Source organism: Leucoraja erinacea, chromosome 4 (assembly GCF_028641065.1).
Source record: "Leucoraja erinacea ecotype New England chromosome 4, Leri_hhj_1, whole genome shotgun sequence".
Taxonomy (NCBI): Eukaryota; Metazoa; Chordata; class Chondrichthyes; order Rajiformes; family Rajidae; genus Leucoraja; species Leucoraja erinaceus.
In genome coordinates this window covers 51,655,944-51,674,752 of record NC_073380.1, presented here as the reverse complement: position 1 = coordinate 51,674,752, position 18,809 = coordinate 51,655,944, and the positions used below count along the sequence as shown (strand labels likewise).

Sequence of the window (18,809 nt, the reverse complement as noted above, 5' to 3'; positions counted from 1 at the left end):
CAGCATCTATCAAAGATCCTATAGCAGAGCTCTGCTATAGGATCTTTGGCATCTATGGAGCTAAGGAAATGAGCCAGTTCTCTCCACCTATCTCCAACTAAACGTTAAAAAAATATTCAAACGATATACACTCGTGATAGTTTCCAAAGAGTACTCACAATAACGTAACGTCAAGAAATATAATTCTATTTTTAAAAAAATGGGACGCTCCAGGAAAACGTTGGAGGGGGTTGACGCGTTATTTTCTTCTTTCCATCCAATGAGCGGGTTGTGCGCGTCGAGTGGGCGGCAACTTGCTCTCAACACCTCCCTCTTACCGTGGCAGAGTTTAGCAATCAGTAGCGAATCAGCAGGAGCGTTTTTACTTTTCTGGAGCAGCCAGGTCACACGATGAATGGAAGCCTAGGCCACCGAGCGCACTGTTGCTGTTTGCGTTGACGCAGGGGGAGGTGATTGCGGGAGCCCGCTTTCTACGGTAAGTAATGCATTCTCTCCTCTCTCTCGCGTTTTCCGTAGCTATGGGGAGAAAGAGAGGGCGCCGGGATTGGCGGTGTCTTTGGACGGGATTTGTCCCTCGTTGCTGTTGCTGCTTCAGGCAGTGCGCGTGATGCTGTTTGTTACATTCGGTTGTTACGCCCCGTTCCACAGCTCGCACCGCGGCTCCTGGGAACGTTCTAAATCTCAGGCCGCGTTCCTTACACGGGGCTCCCGGGCCACGTTCCAAATCCGCAGCCCATGCGAGCCGCTAGCGGTCCAGATCGGGCCGCAGTAACCCAAAGGTATACACACGCACTCACACACACACGTCATTGGTCTAGAAAACCTCGTTCGCATAAGTCTACGTTTTATGCCTCTCCGTGTACTCTTATTATTGCAGGATTTCCTAAACTGGGAAACAACTTGCATGATATAACGTTGGAATTGTGGAATGTAACAAAACTGTTTGCATGACTGAATGTAAACTCATTTAACACGGCGATTGTGTTTCTCTGGCACGTTAACGTCTTTAATCTTTGGGTTGGGCACGGAAAGATTTGACCCACTTAACGTATGTGTATTTTGCACGAGTTACTCCCCGCTGGAACTTAACTGAAGCACCATAGGTTTGAAATATGTAAAGATGTATTTACATATCTGCAGTTGGGGGGGTAGTGCAGGTGGTTTGAATTTGGTGACAAAGGACACTCATCTATTTACAGAATTGTTTATAGTTCAGTGGTTCACTGTTGCACCCGGGTCGAGATAGGGATGGCAAAGACCCTGGAAGTTCTGTTGGAGGTGCCATCAGTTGAGGCATAAAAACTGAGCCCCAGAGTGCTCCCCTAATAAATTAGTAACTTTGCCCTTTATCTCTGCAATGTCCTTGCAGTAGTCATTTAGCTTAACTCAGTATGTTATAACTATAGCCAGGATTTTGCCAAAAGTGCCCTTTCGTGCCTTTTTTGATGATTTCACCAGGATAATGCCTTTTTCTCGATCGAGTGCCCAAATCAGCCTTTTTGTACCGTTTTGCTAAAAGGTTGTACTATTTTCTCTAGTTGTACTGTGATTACAATGTAGTTTCCTATGTTAACACTTAAATATTAATGTTGTTATTATTAACATGGTAACATAGTATATATTACAAGAACATTTCCACCACCGGGGCGAAACCGAGGGCGCCACCGTCAGTTGTTCATTCATTTGTGCTGCTGCCCGCTGGTTCAGTCTTCTCCAAAATCTATTTATTACTCCCAATTTTGCAAACTTCCTGCGAACTACCTTGAGAAACATTAGTAAATAACTTGCAGGCTTTCAACAAAGTAACTGATGATATTCGTAAAGTTCCTGGCGACGTAGGTATAGACATACAAGGAAAATGTGAGAGTGATTTTAGCTAACAAAGATCTTGAAGAAATACAAAATATAGCTAAAGTTCTCAAAGGTAGTTAAAATGCACAATATATCGACATGAATATAAAGTCTGTAGCTTGTTTTGGGTATGCACCAATGACCTCAGTTGAGGGAGAAAGAGGTTTTTCACAACTGAAGCATATTCTGTCTGACACCAGATAATTTGAAAAAAAATATGCTAGTAATTATGTGCAATCAGGCAACTTTGGTCATTTACTGTAGAATACCTTTATATTATCAATTTAACCATATTTTGGTGGTGGAAATACAACCTGCCTATTTGAGAGATTTTTAGTGCCTAAACATCCTGGCTCTAGTTATAACCATAACCAGTTACCTTTAAATTTCATCTGTCTGTAATTATGTGGCTGGGATTTATATGTATGCTGAGACGTGTTTGAGGTTGGGATTCTCGCGCAGACTCCCTAGTAGTTAGTTTGGTTTGAAGAAGCATGGGGGAGAGGTCACAGCTTTTGACCATGCACGAGTATGACCAAGAGTAAGATTAAAATGTACTTATACAAGAAGAAGTTTGAATGAATATCTTACTGTTTTTACTACTACAATAAAGAAACTATTAATCAAGATTTATCTTACAATAGGAGCGGGAGTAGACCATTTGGCCCTTCGAGCACCGTTCAATGTGATCATGGCTGACCATCCCCAATCAGTACCCCGTTCCTGCCTTCTCACCATATCCCCTGACTCTGCTATCTTCAAGAGCCCTATCTAGCTCTCTTGAAAGCATCCAGAGAACCAGCCTCCACTGCTCTGAGGCAGAGAATTCCACAACCCTGTGAAAAGGTATTTCCTCATCTTCGTTCTAAGTGGCTTACGCCTTATTCTTAAACGGTGGCCCCTGGTTCTGGACTCTCCCAACATCGGGAACATGTTTCCTGTGTCTAGCGTGACCAAACCCTTGATAGTCGTGTGTTTCAATAAGAGACCCTCTCATTCTTCTAAATTCCATAGTGTAGCCCAGCTGCTCCATTCTCTCAGCTAATGACAGTCCCGCCAGCCTGAGGATTATTATTGTAAACCTATGCTGCACTCCCTCGTTAGCAAGTATGTCCTTCCTCAAATTAGGAAACCAAAACTGCACACAATACTCCAGGTGTGGTTTCACTGGGGCTCTGTACAACTGTAGAAGGACCTTTTTGCTCCTGTACTCAAGATCTTGTTATGAAGGCCAACATGGCCTTTCAATGGCATTGAATCTCGTGGAGAGCTCCTAGGTGCATTTCGATTATCTTCTGATCCCCTGTCTTCAATTAGTGACTGAAGGACTAAATCCTTGAAACAATATAAAAATCTGTCACTACAGTCCTCTCATTTGAGGCCTTTTTCATCAGACTCCCATAGTTGCATTGTTGATAGCTCTGTTTCCACTGCCTAGTCCTGCATTTAAAACATGACTGGAATATTCATCAGACTGCAACTGGGTGTGGAGAGAGTTAACATTATGGGTCAAAGAACTTGCTTTTCCTAGCATTTTCTATCATATAAGATCTCCAGAATCTGCATATTTTGTTTGTTTTCTCATTGCTGATATTTGTTGTTCTGTCTCTGCGTAAGTTTGCTTGCTGTGACAGCCCAATTGTTTGTGGGGCTATTAATATGGTTAGTTTCTTTCTATTTAAAAACAAAGTTGCCTTAAGGATCCTCCATATCTAAAAGCCTGAGATTTTGAGCTTTTGAGGTTTTATCTTGCATGCAATTAATGTGTTTAATTCCAAAGTTCAGAATTTCAGCAGCCAAAACCCCATTGTCTATTGTTTTTGTGAAGGTTTTGTTGGGATGAAGGAAAAGTGACTAGAGATGGTGGCGTAGTGGTAGAGTTGTTGCCTTACTGCGCTGGAGACCCAGGTTTGATTCTGACTGTGGATGCTGTCTGTATGGAGTTAGTATGTTCTCCCCGTAACCTGTGTGATTTTTCACCAATATCTCCGGTTTCCACCCCCACTCCAAAGATGTACAGGTTTGTAGGTTAATTGGCTTCTATAAAAATGTTCTCTAGTGTGCAGGATGCGAAAGCAGGATAACATAGAAACTAATGAATGGGTGATTGTTGGTCAGCACAGACTTGGTGGGCCCTGGGGCCTGATTTCATGTTGTATCTTTAAACTATAAACCAGGAATTGGAGTACCTTCATAGACTCAACAATAATTAATTTCAGATTTTAATAAAGGCCTTTTTTATACATTTTCCTTTCACCATGTAGAAATTATAGTAATGTTTATACGTAGTCCCCTCATTTCAGGGCACCATAATGTTTGGAACACAAATGTAAATGAAGTAGTCGTGTTTAGTATTTTGTTGCATATCCTTTGCATGCAATGACTGCTTGAAGTCTGCGATTCATGGACATCAAATGTTGCTGGGTGTCTTCTTTGGTGATGCTCTGCCAGGCCTGTATTGGTGCCTTCTTTAGCGTATGCTTATTTTGGGGGCTAGTCCCCTTCAGTTTTATCTTCAGCTTACTAAAGGCATGCTCAATTGGATTCAGATCGAGCAATTGATTTGGCCACTCAAGAATTGACAATCTTTTAGCTTTGAAAAACTCCTTTGTTGCTGTAGAATGAACTGCTGGCCAATGAGTTTTGAGGCATTTGTTTGAACTTGAGCAGATAGGATGTGTCTTTACACTTCAGAATTCATTATGCTACTACCATCAGCAGTTGTATCATCAATGAAGATAAGTAAAGTAAAGTAAGTTTATTTATATAGCACATTTTTAGTCAATTTGCATTGACCCCAAAGTGCTTTACATAAGTTAAATAATAAGTTCCATTACAAACCATAGAAGTAGGATAAAAAATAAAAATGAATAAAATGGACACGCCACATTTTAGAGTTCAACACAAACGTCCCCCCACAGCAGAATCAAAGCTTTCCACTGTGGGGAAAGGCACCAGAAAGTTAAATAGACCTGAGACACAACATAATTTACGTAAACATCCATCACAGTGCTGTGATGGAAGGCCAAAAAACTTATCTCTCCACTGCACCCCCCCCCGGATGTCAGCGTCAAAGTCAAAGCCCCCAGCGGGCGATGGCGATTGTCCAGCGGCCATTAAAGCCACGCCGGGTGATGCAAGGTCGCACACCGGGTCTTGGTGTTAGAGCCCCCGGTGTGCGCTCGCAGAATCCCGCGGCCATTCCAAGCCGCGCGGGGCGGTGCTGTAAGGCCCCGCTCCAGGAGCTCTTCAACCCCGCAACTCGGGCGGGAGAAGTCGCCGTTGCGGGAGCCCTGAAAAGAGGTCTCCCTCCAGGGACCCGCGGGCTCCCGGTGCCGCTGTCTGCCAGACCCGCAGTTGCAGCCTCCGAATCTCCGGAGGTCGGGCTGCAGCAGCGCTCCACCACCGCTCCACCCGCTCTGGACTCGGCCAGCACCGCGACGGTGAGGTGAGTAGTCGGCACCAGAGTCCCCGGTCTTCTCCTGTTGGAGGCCGCTCCTCGTTGCAGCCCCAACGACAACGGAGACCCAACAAAGCAAAGGTCGGGTCTCCCGTGCAGGGAGAGATTTAAAAGTTACCCCCCCCCCACATACCCCAACAAAAAATAACAAAAACTACATAAAAACATAGACAAAAAATAATAAAAACGCAGACGGGCTGCAGAGGCCGCTGCGGACGAAAGTGAGCCAGTACTTTCAGCAGCCAGACATGCCCAGGCCATAACACCCCCACCACGGTGTTTCACGAATGGGTTGGCATGCTTTGGATCTTGGGCCTTTTTCTAGAACTGTGGTTGCTCTTTTACATACTTCTTGGCAAACTGTAACCTGGCCATCTATTTTTGCAGCTATCCAGTGGTTTGTATCTTGCAGTGTAGCCTCTGTATTTTTGTTCATGAAGTCTTCTGCGGACAGTGGTCATTGACAAATCCACACCTGACTCCCGAAGAGTGTTTCTGATCAGTTGGACAGATATTTGAGTTTTTTTTCTTTATTGTAGAGGGAATTCTTCTGTTAACAGCTGTGGAGGTCTTCCTTGGCCTGCCAGTCCCTTTGGGATTGGAAAGCTCACCCGTGCTCCCTTTCTTCTTTATGATGTTCCAAACAGTTGATTTTGGTAAGCCTAAGGTTTGGCTGATGTCTCCAATAGTTTTATTCTTGTTTATCAGTCTCGTAATGGCATCTTTGACTTTCATTGGCACAACTTTGGTCCTTATGTTGATAAACAGCAATAAAAGTTTCCAAAGTTGATGGAAAGACTGGAGGAAAGACTAGGTGCTGAGAGCTCTCTTATACCTGCATTAAGAAGGCAATTAAACACACCTGAGCAATTGCAAACACCTGTGAAGCCATGCGTCCCAAACATTATGATGCCCTGAAATGGGGGGACGATGTATAAACAGCTTTATTTTCTACATGGTGAAACCAAAATGTATAAAAATACCCTTTAATAAAATCTGACAATGTGCACTTTAACCACGTGATTTTTTTTTTTTCTATTACAAATCTCAAATTGTGGAGTACAGAGGCAAATAAATAAATGATGCCCAAACATTATGGAGGGCACTGTAATTCTGCTTGCTAATGTAAAGTAACTACCTTCCTCCCACACTCAAGCCGTACAGGTTTGTAGGTTAATTGGCTTGGTATAAACGTAAATTGTCCCTAGTCTGTGTAGGATAGCGTAAGTGTGCGAGGATCGCTGGTCATCACGTACTCGTTGGGCAAAATGGACCTGTTTCCATGCTGTATCTAAACTAGACTGGTAACAGGTAAAAATAACTTTTTTTTTAAATAAGTAGGGCACTTGTAAAATAGCTGTTGAACCGAATAGAAGTGATGAGCAAACCAAATTCGATGAGAGTTGGTGACAGAATTTTGGCTAATCTCAATAGTGTGGTGAGTGCTTTACTGCAATAGTTGTTTAGTTTAGTTAAGAGATACAGAGCAGAAACGAGCCCTTCGCCCCGCCGAGTAGCGCTGACCAGCAATCCTCGCACATTAACGCTATCCCACTAGACAAAACTTACAATTATACCAAGCCAATTAACTTACAAACCTGTACTCTTTGGAATGTGGGAGGAAACCCGTGCTGTCACAGGGACAACGTGCAAACTCCGCACCCAAGGTCAGGTATGAACCCAGGTCTCTGGTGCTGTAAGACACCAGGTCTACCTGCTGCGCTGCTGTTCTGCATCGAAGGAGAAATTGAGAGATTGATGGTGATATAGAGAGAGATTCGGAACAAATGAATGAAAGATATGCAAAAAAATAATGATGATAAAGCTAAAAATGGCTTGTTCCCTTCATCATCGTTAATTTTTTGCGTATTTTTCATTCATTTTGTCTATATCTCCGTACATCATCGTCTATATCTCTCTTCCCTGACTCTCAGTCTGAAGAAGGGTATCGACCCGAAATGTCACTTATTCCTTTTCTCCAGAGATGCTACCTGAGTCGCTGAGTTACTCCAGCTTTTTGTATCATGTCTTCGAAACAAACTGCAGATGCGGGTTGACGCAAAGAGCTACAGTAATAGTGGGTAGCTGGGGAGCAGTCTCCGAACTCTGCCCTGAGCCACCGGTGTAGATGAACGTGGGGCCGCGCGAGTCTCCGAGTTTGCTCTTGGTGCAGAGAGTATCACTTTGATTTGGTCATAAGGAATAGGATTAGAATTAGGCCATTCGGCCCATCAAATCTACTCCGCCATTTAATCATTGCTGATCTATCTCTCCCTTCTAACCCCATTCTACTGCTTTCTCCCCATAACCTCTGACACCTGTACTGATGAAGAATCTATCTGTCTCTGTCCTTTATTTTAGTTTAGAGATGCATCATGGAAACTGGCCGTTCGGCCCACTGAGTTTGTGCCAACCAACGATCACCTGCTCACTTGTTCTATATTATCCCAATTTTGCATCCAACAAATTGGGGGGGCAATTTACTGAAGTCAAATGAACCTACAAACTTGCAAGTCTTTGAAATGGGGCCAGTAGCCGGAGCACCCCGGGGGAAAACCCACACGGCCACAGGGAGAACATACAAACTCTGTACAGAAAGCATCCATAGTCGGGATCGAACCTGGGTCTCTGATGCTGTAAGGCGGGAAATCTTCCGCTGTGCTCCCCTGGCAGGGTTGGGTACATGATTCTTTTTTTTTGTGGTGCCAGCATAGAAGAATTCCATCTATCACTTTGCAGGAAACATGGAAATGCATTTTGAAGCTTAAAAAAAAACACACTCAAGATTTTTGAGCAAATAAAATTGGAGGTGTTTGGATTGCTTTCAATGCTCTGTGCAGTGCCTTGCTACATGAAAGTGCTATGTAGATGACATTGATTTTGACTGGCCATTTTTGGACTATTTTGATTTCTCCCTTGCAATTTAAACAGGTTAGCAGGAAGTTGCTTGCCCTCCCCTGTCTTAATGTTCCATAAAGGATCAGTTTAGTTCAGTTTATTATTGTCATGTGTACAGAGATACAATGATAAGCTGGTTCTGTATGCAATGCAATCACAAGGCACATGAGTTCAATAGACACTCTTGTGGAACAGCACACATAGGGTCGCCACATTCCAGCGCCATCTTGCAGCTGCCAACTCTCTGACAAGTTTGATTTGAAGTATTTGGAGTGGTAATTGGGGCAGCCCAGTAGAGCTGCCACCTCACAGTGGCAGGGTTCAAATCACGGCTTGGAGTTGGCAATTGTATCATATATATGATACCTAATATTTCCTCTTGCCACAAAAAAAGGTAGATACAAAATGCTGGAGTAATTCAGCGAGACAGATGATGGATAGATAGATCCTTTATTGTCATTCAGGCCTTATGGTCTGAACGAAATTATATTGCCTGCAGTCATACACAGAATCAATAATAACAAAATATACAATAAACACAAATTAAGCATCCACCACAGTTAGTTCACCAAGCACATCCTCACTGTGATGGAGGCAAAGTCTTAGTCTCCGTCTCTTCTCTCCTTGTTCTCCCTCTGTGCTGAGGCGATCGATCCAGGCCGAAGATGCCACTCTCCAGTCCAGCGGACCTCCGTGGTGATGTCGCTGCCGCCGAAAGCCGGAACGCCGTCTCTGCTCCGAGACTGCCCGCCACAGCATCAGCTCTGGGCCGCCACCCCAGCTTCAGGTCCCGCAGTCTCCGCTCTGGGCAGCCGCCCCAGCTCCAGGTCCCGCAGTCTCCGCTCCGGGCAGCCGCTCCAGCTCCAGGTCCCGCCGCCCCAGCTGCAGGCCGCTGCTCCAGGTCCCGCAGTCTCTGCTCCGGGCCGCAGCTCCAGGTCCCGCCGTCTACGCTCCGAGCCCCGCTGCATCAGCTCCAGGCTGTTGCCCCAGCTCCAGGTCCTGCAGTCTCCGCTCCGGGCAGCCGCCCCAGCTGCAGGCCGCCGCTCCAGGTCCCACAGTCTCTGCTCCGGGCCGCCGCCCCAGCTCCAGGTCCTGCTGCCCCAGCTCCAGGCCGCCGCCCCAGCTCCGGGTCCCGCAGTCTACGCTCCGAGCCCCGCTGCATCAGCTCCAGGCCGCCGCCGAAAGCCAGAACGCCGCACCAGCAAGTCGGTCCACCGCTACCTTAGCCCTGAAGACGGCCAGCCTCTCATTGGTAAGTCCTGGCTGGCTCTGCCTCCGGAGCCTCGGGGTCGGTCGCAGGTTGGAGGCCGCCAGCTCCGCCATTAGGCCTCAGCGTAGACGGAGGCAGAGGAGGGGGATACAACACGAAAAAGTCGCATTCCCGCGAAGGAAGAGACAGAGAACATGTTCCACCCCCTCTAACACAAACCAACAAACTAAAACTTAACCAAAACAAGACAAAAAAAACAACAGAAAAAAGTAAAGACAGGCGGACTGCAGGCGAGCCGCAGCTGTTAACTGCGCCACCACTTCCGGACCCAGGCAGCATCTCCGGAGAGAGGAATGGTGATGTTTTGGTTCTTCAACCATTCCTTCTCTCCGGAGATGCTGCCTGTCTCGCTGAGTTACTCCAGCATTTTGTGTTTATCTTTGGTTTAAACCAGCATCTGCAGTTCCTTTCTACACAAAAGAAAGGTTGGTTGGTTAATTGAAAAACTAAGTTTTCGTAAGTGTGCAGGTGAGTGGTGGAATGAGGGGTATTGTTGCGTCTGACTGAGAAGGGAGATTAATACACGATTTGTGTAAATCTGTAGGTGTGTAAATGGGTAACTGTTTGGCATGGACTAAGTGGGCTGAAAGGTATGTTTCTGTGCTATATTTATCTGCGACTATATAATTTTCATTTTTTTCCAATCTAGCAGTTGTAAAGGGGAATGTTGGCTGTGAATCAAAGTGCTTTATTCTAGATGTACCACTTTTTCTACTTCTACTTTTATTTTTACCATTATTTAATACATATATTTTGATAGCTTGCATTGAATTTGAATATTTCATGTGTCTGTGCGCAGCTTGATTGTAATCATGTATTGTCTTTCCGCTGACTGGTTAGCATGCAGCAAATAGCACTTCGCTGTACCCTGGTCGGTACACGTGACAATAAACTAAATTCTTGCGTGTACATGCACTCACACGCACATTAATAGATCAACACTGATAGTTTTTTAATAACATAAATAATGTAAAAATTGTCGGGTTTATTTATGTGTGTGTATATATGTAGATATATATGTAGATATTTCTAGCTGTAACTTTTTTTGTATGCGTGTGGGTGGGATTTGATACGTAGAAGGGCATGTCTACATCTGAGGAGGGTAGTGTAGCCACAGAGAGTGGGCAGTCAGTTTAGCCTCGAGGGATGGAAAATAGTTTTTACCACACGACGCAGATGAAACGGTAAGAACGAAAAGTTACAATTTGTATTAGAATAAGAAATACTTGATATGAATCACTTCTTTGTTTGTACCACTTCAATAAAGGACCAATTAATCAAGAAAGATGCGTTTTTACTATCAGTGAGTGCGTAAGCTATATCTCTTTATCTCTGAGAAGTAATGGCAATCAAAAGTTGGACATTTGAATGTTAAGAAATTGCCATTACACATGGAGAGAGAACTATGTCAGTGTTAATCTTTTAATATGCCTTCGTAGTGTAAATCTGTAGACGTTATTCTTCTTTATTTTGTGGCTGGGAGAAGCTGATTTTAACTTGTATTCTCTTATGCCCAGCAGAGAGAAACTGGTTTGGTTACACAGCTTGGTGAAAGGATGACTACTTCATTTGTTCCTATACCACTCCCTGTGGGGACTTCCTCCTCTGGTCCACCTGCAAACAGAAGTCGGAGGAGTTCTTCACTTCAGTCTTTGGACAGTGCGTCCACCAGTTCAAACTCGTCGAAAGGTCAAGTGGGCAGTTTACATTCTGGTGGGTTTCGAAAGACTGTTACGTCTGAGCACCTTGCTTCCACAAACTTGCTCAATAACAACAGTCCCTTGTTGAGAACTAAACTCAATGGGACAAACCCAACAATTGAATATTCCTCCAGACCTGTGGAGTCTGAGAAAGAGACTGACTCAACAAATTGGGACGAGAGACCACCCACGCCTACCATGTTGGGATATGAAGTTATGGAAGAAAGAGCAAAATTCACAGTAAGATTCATTTAACAAGTAAATCTGTGGGTGACATGAAAAATTGATAATGTTGTGGATAGGAAATGTGTTTGTCTAAGGCTAAATCCACTGGATGGTTGTGTGGAGTGATGGCAGATGGAATTTAATCCCAACAGGTGCAAGGCAAAACATAGGATAAGGCAAATGTTAAGGTCCAAAGAAATGCTGATGAACAGAGGGAACATGGTTTCAACTCCATTGCACTATGATAGTGACAACATGGGAAGATATGATGGTGAAGAAGGCAAATACATGCCTGGAAATTGTATATAAAAGTTGGGATGTTTAGAGAGAGAGAGAGCACGCGGAAACAGATCTGTCGGCTCACCAAGTCTGCACTGATCAGTGATCCCTGCACATTAACACTATCCCACACACTGGGGACAATTTTACATTTAGATTCAATTTAATAGTCACATGTACCAATTAAGGTACAGTGAAATTTGAGCTGCCATACTAAGTAAAAAGTAAAAATAAAATAAAGTTTAACATAAACATCCACCACAGTGGAATCAACATTCCTCACTGTGATGGAAGGCAAAGTTCAGTCATCTTCCCCCTTTGTTCATCCTTGTTCGGGGCCTTTGAACAGGGCCGTTGATGATGGTCTGCTGTTCAAGCCCTCTCATCGGGATGATTGAAACTCAGGCATTATACCAAGCCATTTGGCCTACAAATCTGTATGTCTTTGGAGTGTGGGAGGAAACCGAAGATCTCAGAGAATGTACAAGCTCCGTACAGACAGCATCCGTGGTCATGATCAAACCCAGGTCTCCAGCGCTGCAAGGTAGCAACTCTGCTGGTGGACCACCGTGCCTCCCTGTTTTATGGAAACTTGACAAAACGTTGATTAAACAGCTCCTGGAAAGAAGAGCACTCACTGCATTAGAGAGAATGCAGAGGAGGTTCACCAGATGTTGTCTGGATTTAAGAATGTTAGTTATGGGAAGAATTGGATTGGCTAAGCTTGTAATAAACTGGAGATGAGAAAGGGCCAGAACAAATTGGGGCTGGAAACTGATGACCTCGGGAAGGGTGGAGCCCATAATGGCCCATTGTTGGCTGGGGCCGGTGTGGTAACGAGGGATACATGGATGCGAACAATGGAACTGGTAGGATGAGTCGGATGCGAGAGAGGGGAAGGGAGGGAATGCTGGAGTTACATGAAATTGGAGAAATCACTGTTCACGCCATTGGGTTGTAAGCTGCCCGAGCGAAATATGCCAAACTTAGTCATACAGTATGGAAACGGGCCCTTTGGCCCAACCTGCCCACACCGACCAGCATGTCCCATCTGCACTAGTCCCATTTGCCTGCATTCAGTCCATATCTCTCCAGACATGTCTGTGTACCTGTCTAATTGCTGCTGCAATGTTGGGATAGTCCTTGCCTCAACTACCTCCTCCAGCAGTTTGTTCCATACATCCACCAATCTCTGTGTGGAAAAAGGTACCGTTCAGTTTCTTAAATCTTTTCCCCTTTTGCCTTAAACCTGTGTCCTCTGGCTCTTGATTCCCCTACTCTGGGTAAGAGACCCTGCATCCACCCGACCTATTTCTCTCATGATTTTATACATCTCTATATGATCACCCCTCATCCTCCTGCATTCTGGGGAGTAAGAGTCCCAGCCTACTCGACTTCTCCCTATAGTTCAGGCCCTCGAGTCCTGGCAACTCGTTGGAATATTTAACCTTTGCAAATCCTGGTTAGAGTGCATATTTTAGTGTTGTTGTAACTTCTGGTTACAAAACCTGCTTGCTTTGTTTTTTATCAGTTGGCTCAGGGTTCTAACCATGGCTCTGTTTGCCTCATGGTTGGTACAGAAGGCTTCCCACCCACTTCACCTTTAAGGAGGTGTGACAAGAAGGGATTAAAAAAGAAATCCAGCTGACATTGGCTGCGTATTTAAAGAAATTCTTGTGGTTTTTTTCCTGCTTGCTTGCATTTTCATTTTTGCTCATGGTTTGATTTCACCTCGCCCACAGCCAACAATGGACTGTTTCCTTTGTCATTACTTTTTTGCATTTCTTTCATTCACTTGTTCTATATCTCTCTATAATAGTATATACAATAATAATTGTATGTTAATGATTAGGACGAGGGGGTTAAATGCTTTGTGGAAATGTTTGTGGGTGATATGAACATATGTGGAGGGGCAGGGAGTAGAGAAAGCAGAAATCAGGGATGCAATGGGACTTGGGAGGGTTGGTGCAGGATTCCCAAAAAGTTAATTTGCAGTCGAATCTGTAGTAATTGTTAGTAAAGAAAGCAAACTCAATGTTAGCATTTATTTCAAGAGGCTTGTTTACAAAAGCAAGGATGTAATGTTGAGGCTCTTGTAAGGTGCTGGTAAGGCCACATTTGGAATATTGCGAGCCATTTTGGGCACTGTATCTGAGGAGGGATGTGCTGGCTCTGGAGAGGGTCTAGAGGAAATTTACTAGAATTATCCCAGGAATAAGTAGGTTAACTTATGATGAATGTTTCAGTACTCGCTGGAGTTTTGAAGAATGAGGGGGGACTTCATTCAAGTACAGAATAGTGAAAGGCTTGGATAGAGTTTATGTGGAGAGGATGTTTCCACTAGTGGGAGAGTCTAGGACGAGAGGTCATAGCCTACGAATTAAAGGATATTCTTTTAGGAAGGAGAGCGAGGAGAAATGTCTTTAGTCAGGGTGGTGAATCTGTGGAGTTATTTGCCACAGAAGACGAGACCAAGTCAGCGAATATTTTTAAGGCAGAGATATAATTTTTTCATTAGTACGGGTGTCAGAGGTTGTGGGGAGAAGGCAGGAGAATGGGATTAGGAAGGAGCGGTAGATAGAAACATAGAAAATAGGTGCAGGAGTAGGCCATTTGGCCCTTCGAACCTGCACCGCCATTCAATATGATCATGGCTGATCATCCAACTCGGTATCCTGTACCTGCCTTCTCTCCATACCCCCAGATCCCTTTAGCCACAAGGGCCACATCTAACTCCCTTAAATATAGCCAATGAATTGGCCTCAACTACCTTCTGTGGCAGAGAGTTCCAGCCATGATTGAATGGCGGAGTAGACTTGATGAGCCGAATGACCTAATTCTACTCTTATTCCAATGACATAACACCATCTTTATCCTTTGAATTCCTTTCCCTTCACCCTGAAGAAGCATCTCCACCAAAACATCACCTATTCCTTTTCTCCAGTGATGCTGTCTGACCCGCTGAGTAACTCCAGCTTTTTGTATCTATTTGCAGGGCAAGTATAGAGTTGATCGATGATCGATGCTTTTGAAGAGAAGTTGTTTAGCAGTGTGTGATGGGGTTTTCAATAGCTTTGGGTCTTGAACTGTTGGCTGCGTGGATTTTAGATATTGGTCACTTTTGTGCATGCCCAAATGCTGGTTGTCATCAGATTAACACCCCATGAATGCCCTTGTACAATGTTTCACTCAAAGTTTGGTTGAGGTCCTGAGCAAAGATCTTATAGCGAAGCAAGATAGGCTACTCCTGCTAAATGCAATGGACTGACATGTAGTACGCTATGGAGGGGATCATGGGCATTTTTCCACGCCCATTTTAGCAACCTGAGCCTACCTAACCCGACCCGACTCGCACTGTAATCAATGTTGCGGGGCAACAGTTTGTGTGGGTCAGATTCATAAGTCTGTCAGTTCAAACTTCTTGTCAAGAATAAATTTGATTCTGGTAATTGTCTTTTTTAATGTTTTTTAAATTTCTTTTTAAATGGCTCACAAACAGTGATTGAGTTGATTTTGTAGTAACCGGAACCGACCCGACTCGCAGGGTGATTGACAGGGGGGACTTTTTGTGCGTGATTTTAGGGTTAGATTCATAATTCTGTTGATTCTTGTTAAGGAATAAAATGTTTATAAACACACATACATGAAAATTATATAAATGTATATAACACACACAATTATATTTCTTCTAATCCAATAATGAACTTTATTTCAGACTAGACAAGGGACATTAAATAAGAAACATTGTCTTGGGGCACTCTCTCTCCCCGCTGCCCCGGGCCCCGCACTCTCTCTCCCCGCTGCCCTGGACATAGAAACATAGAAACATTAGGTGCAGGAGTAGGCCATTCGGCCCTTCGAGCCTGCACCGCCATTCAATATTATCATGGCTGATCATCCAACTCAGCATCCCGTACCTGCCTTCTCTCCATACCCCCTGATCCCCTTAGCCACAAGGGCCACATCTAACTCCCTCTTAAATATAGCCAATGAACTGGCCTCAACTACCCTCTGTGGCAGAGAGTTCCAGAGATTCACCACTCTCTGTGTGAAAAAAGTTCTTCTCATCTCGGTTTTAAAGGATTTCCCCTTTATCCTTCAGCTGTGACCCCTTGTCCTGGACTTCCCTAACATCGGGAACAATCTTCCTGCATCTAGCCTGTCCAACCCCTTAAGAATTTTGTAAGTTTCTATAAGATCCCCTCTCAATCTTCTAAATTCTAGAGAGTATAAACCAAGTCTATCCAGTCTTTCTTCATAAGACAGTCCTGACATCCCAGGAATCAGTCTGGTGAACCGTCTCTGCACTCCCACTATGGCAATAATGTCCTTCCTCAGATTTGGAGACCAAAACTGTACGCAATACTCCAGGTGTGGTCTCACCAAGACCCTGTACAACTGCAGTAGAACCTCCCTGCTCCTATACTCAAATCCTTTTGCTATGAAAGCTAACATACCATTCGCTTTCTTTACTGCCTGCTGCACCTGCATGCCTACCTTCAATGACTGGTGTACCATGACACCCAGGTCTCGCTGCATCTCCCCCTTTCCCAATCGGCCACCATTTAGATAATAGTCTGCCTTCCTGTTTTTGCCACCAAAATGGATAACCTCACATTTATCCACATTATACTGCACTCGTACTGACCCCGCACTCCTTCTCCCTGCTGCCCCGGACCCCGCACTCTCTCTCCCCGCTGCCCCGGGCCCCGCACTCCTTCTCCCCGCTGCCCCAGGCCCCGCACTCTCTTGCCCCTCCCCGCTGCCCCGCTGCCCCGCACTCCTTCTCCCCGCTGCGGATCCAATCTTTGGCCGGAAGCAAGAAGGCGGGAGCAAGAAAGCGGAACAAGATGGCGGAGTCAGGTTGCTAAAATGTGTCCTATAATCACCCATGAATCCGCCCATGAGCGTACCTCACGTTTGCGTGAGAGTAATCCATCTTGCTTCGCTATAAGATCTTTGGTCCTGAGTACCAAGGATCTATAGATTTGCATGTGGTAACTGGTAGTCTGGCACCTCCTTTACTCTGGACAAAATTACGAGAGCGCACTTGAAATACCCCGGGCGGCCACAGATGGCGCTGCGTTTGGCGTGCTCTTTCAGGTTATGTCCGTCCGTCCCACAAGACTTACTTGTTCATGTCTGCAGTTGTTGATGATCCCTCTATTTTGTGCAATTCTCATCTTATTTTGTTTACATTTGACCTTATTTTGGTTACATTTTCAAGCAAGGTCCAAGTGACATTTGTGGTGTTAAGCACAAGTACATTCAATATGCTGGAAGGAACTGCAGATGCTGGTTTACACTGAAGATAGACACACAAACTGGAGTAACTCAGTGTCTGGCAGCATCTGTAGAGAGATGGAATGGGTTATGTTTCAGGTTGTGACCCTTCGGACTGAGTCATGCAGAAGAGGACTAGAGATATGGAAGGGTAAGGTGTGAAAATGACAGCTCAAAGCAGACTATGTTCAAGGAAATGTAGAATGGTATTTTTTTGTTGTTGAAGTTTCTAACAGTCCATAGAGACTCGAGAGGGGTACACCTAGTGAGTCAGAGGTGTATTGTATCATTAATACATGACCTTTGTCGGTCCAGCAAAAACAGATAATCCGGCAAGGCTCTGGAACCAAGGGTGTAGGAAAATTGGTGGTGGAGTGTACTTGTTCTATTTTACAGGCAAATTTCAATTGCAAACTACTTCCCACTCCATTTCCCCAACCCCCTCCTCCACATGTCTCTTGTGGAAATATCAGTATGGAGGACACAAAAGAACCTGCAGATGCTTGAATCTTGAGCAGAAGACAAAATGCTGGAGGGATTCAGTAGATTTGGCAGCATCTGTGGAGGGAATGGACAACAGATGTTCTTCAGCACCAGAGTACAAGTTGCCTGGAACATTTGTTGTTGAAATAATTTCTGAGGTATAGCTTTGTTTTGATTCCATAAGTTTGAAAATGTCAAAGGTAATACAGATGTGTGTTTTACATCACTGCACCATGACTGACAATACTTTAGCTGCTAAGTCACCAATCTACTAAGTCCAGAGAGAAGGAATGGGTGGTGTTTCGGAACTAGACACTTCTTCACCCTAATATAGTCTGAAGAGGGTCTTGACCCAAAACATCACCCATTCCTTCTCACCAGAGATGCTGCCTGTCCAGCTGAGTTACTCCTGCATTTTGTGTCTATCTAAGATGAAAAGTATGGTGTACAAGGTCATTAAATTGTTGGCATAGGATTAAGAGTTTAGCAGGTGGAGAGACGTGTTTAAAATGTAAGTGGATTTCCCTAGAGCTTGTGATATTTTTAGGTGGGTAAGAAAATGTGCCACAAACAGAAATTGAAGCAGACCAATGGGAATTGATACTTGCACGAAAAGGGAAGTGTTCCACTGAATGAACTGTAAAATGGAATTAGATGAGAGCCAGCATAGGCTTGCGCATGCCAGGTTCTGTTTATTTTCAATAATTCTGCATTAGTTTTGCTGTGTCTTTTAATTTAGAGATACAGCACGGAAACAGGCCATGTGGCCCACTGAGTCTGTGCTGACCAGCGATCCCCACACACGAACACTATCCTACACACTAGGGATCATTTTTATAATACCAAGCCAATTAGCCACTACAATCTTTCACCACTCTGCTTTTTTAGACTTCCATTTATTTTCATTACACCAATGTATGCTGTTTAATTCATGAACTTCAGGCGAACAGGACATTTCATTGCACTCATGTATATGACAATAAACTAATCTAATCTCATGCGTTTTGTTTCCAAAAGCAAAACTCATTAGGTTTGTAAATATTTTGCTTTCTCAATCTGTGGATTTGATTTTAAAATGTTCACACTGTCATGTAAACTGAAGGCCCCAGGTATCAAGGAAATGTGGGAATGTAATAGATTGTTTTAGTTGTAAAGAATTAACATGTTTTGTGTTACTCGTGTTTTAACGTGAATTAACATGTACTCTGAATATTTGGAAGATTGGGACCCGAGAGTTGTGTCTGAAGAAGGCTCCCGACCTGAAACAGTACCCATCCTTTTTCACCGGAGATACTGCTGAATTATTCCAGCACTTTGTGTCTATCTCTGATATAATTCTGAATTTAGTACATGTTTTCAG

At 44.3% G+C, this 18,809-nt stretch overlaps 1 protein-coding gene across 2 annotated transcripts in view; it reads left to right on the top strand.

The window, feature by feature from the left end:
* The first annotated feature begins 289 nt into the window (after positions 1-289).
* The window catches only part of snx16 (sorting nexin 16), a 37,817-nt gene continuing 19,297 nt past the window's right edge, over positions 290-18,809 (top strand). The window contains exons 1-2 of one of the 2 annotated variants that reach the window (XM_055634234.1): positions 290-475; positions 10,997-11,419. In XM_055634234.1, coding sequence (XP_055490209.1) covers positions 11,036-11,419 — 384 coding nt within the window. In that variant the 5' untranslated portion in view covers positions 290-475; positions 10,997-11,035. The remainder of the gene's footprint in view (positions 476-10,996; positions 11,420-18,809) is intronic. The other variant, XM_055634233.1, reaches the window with a different exon arrangement.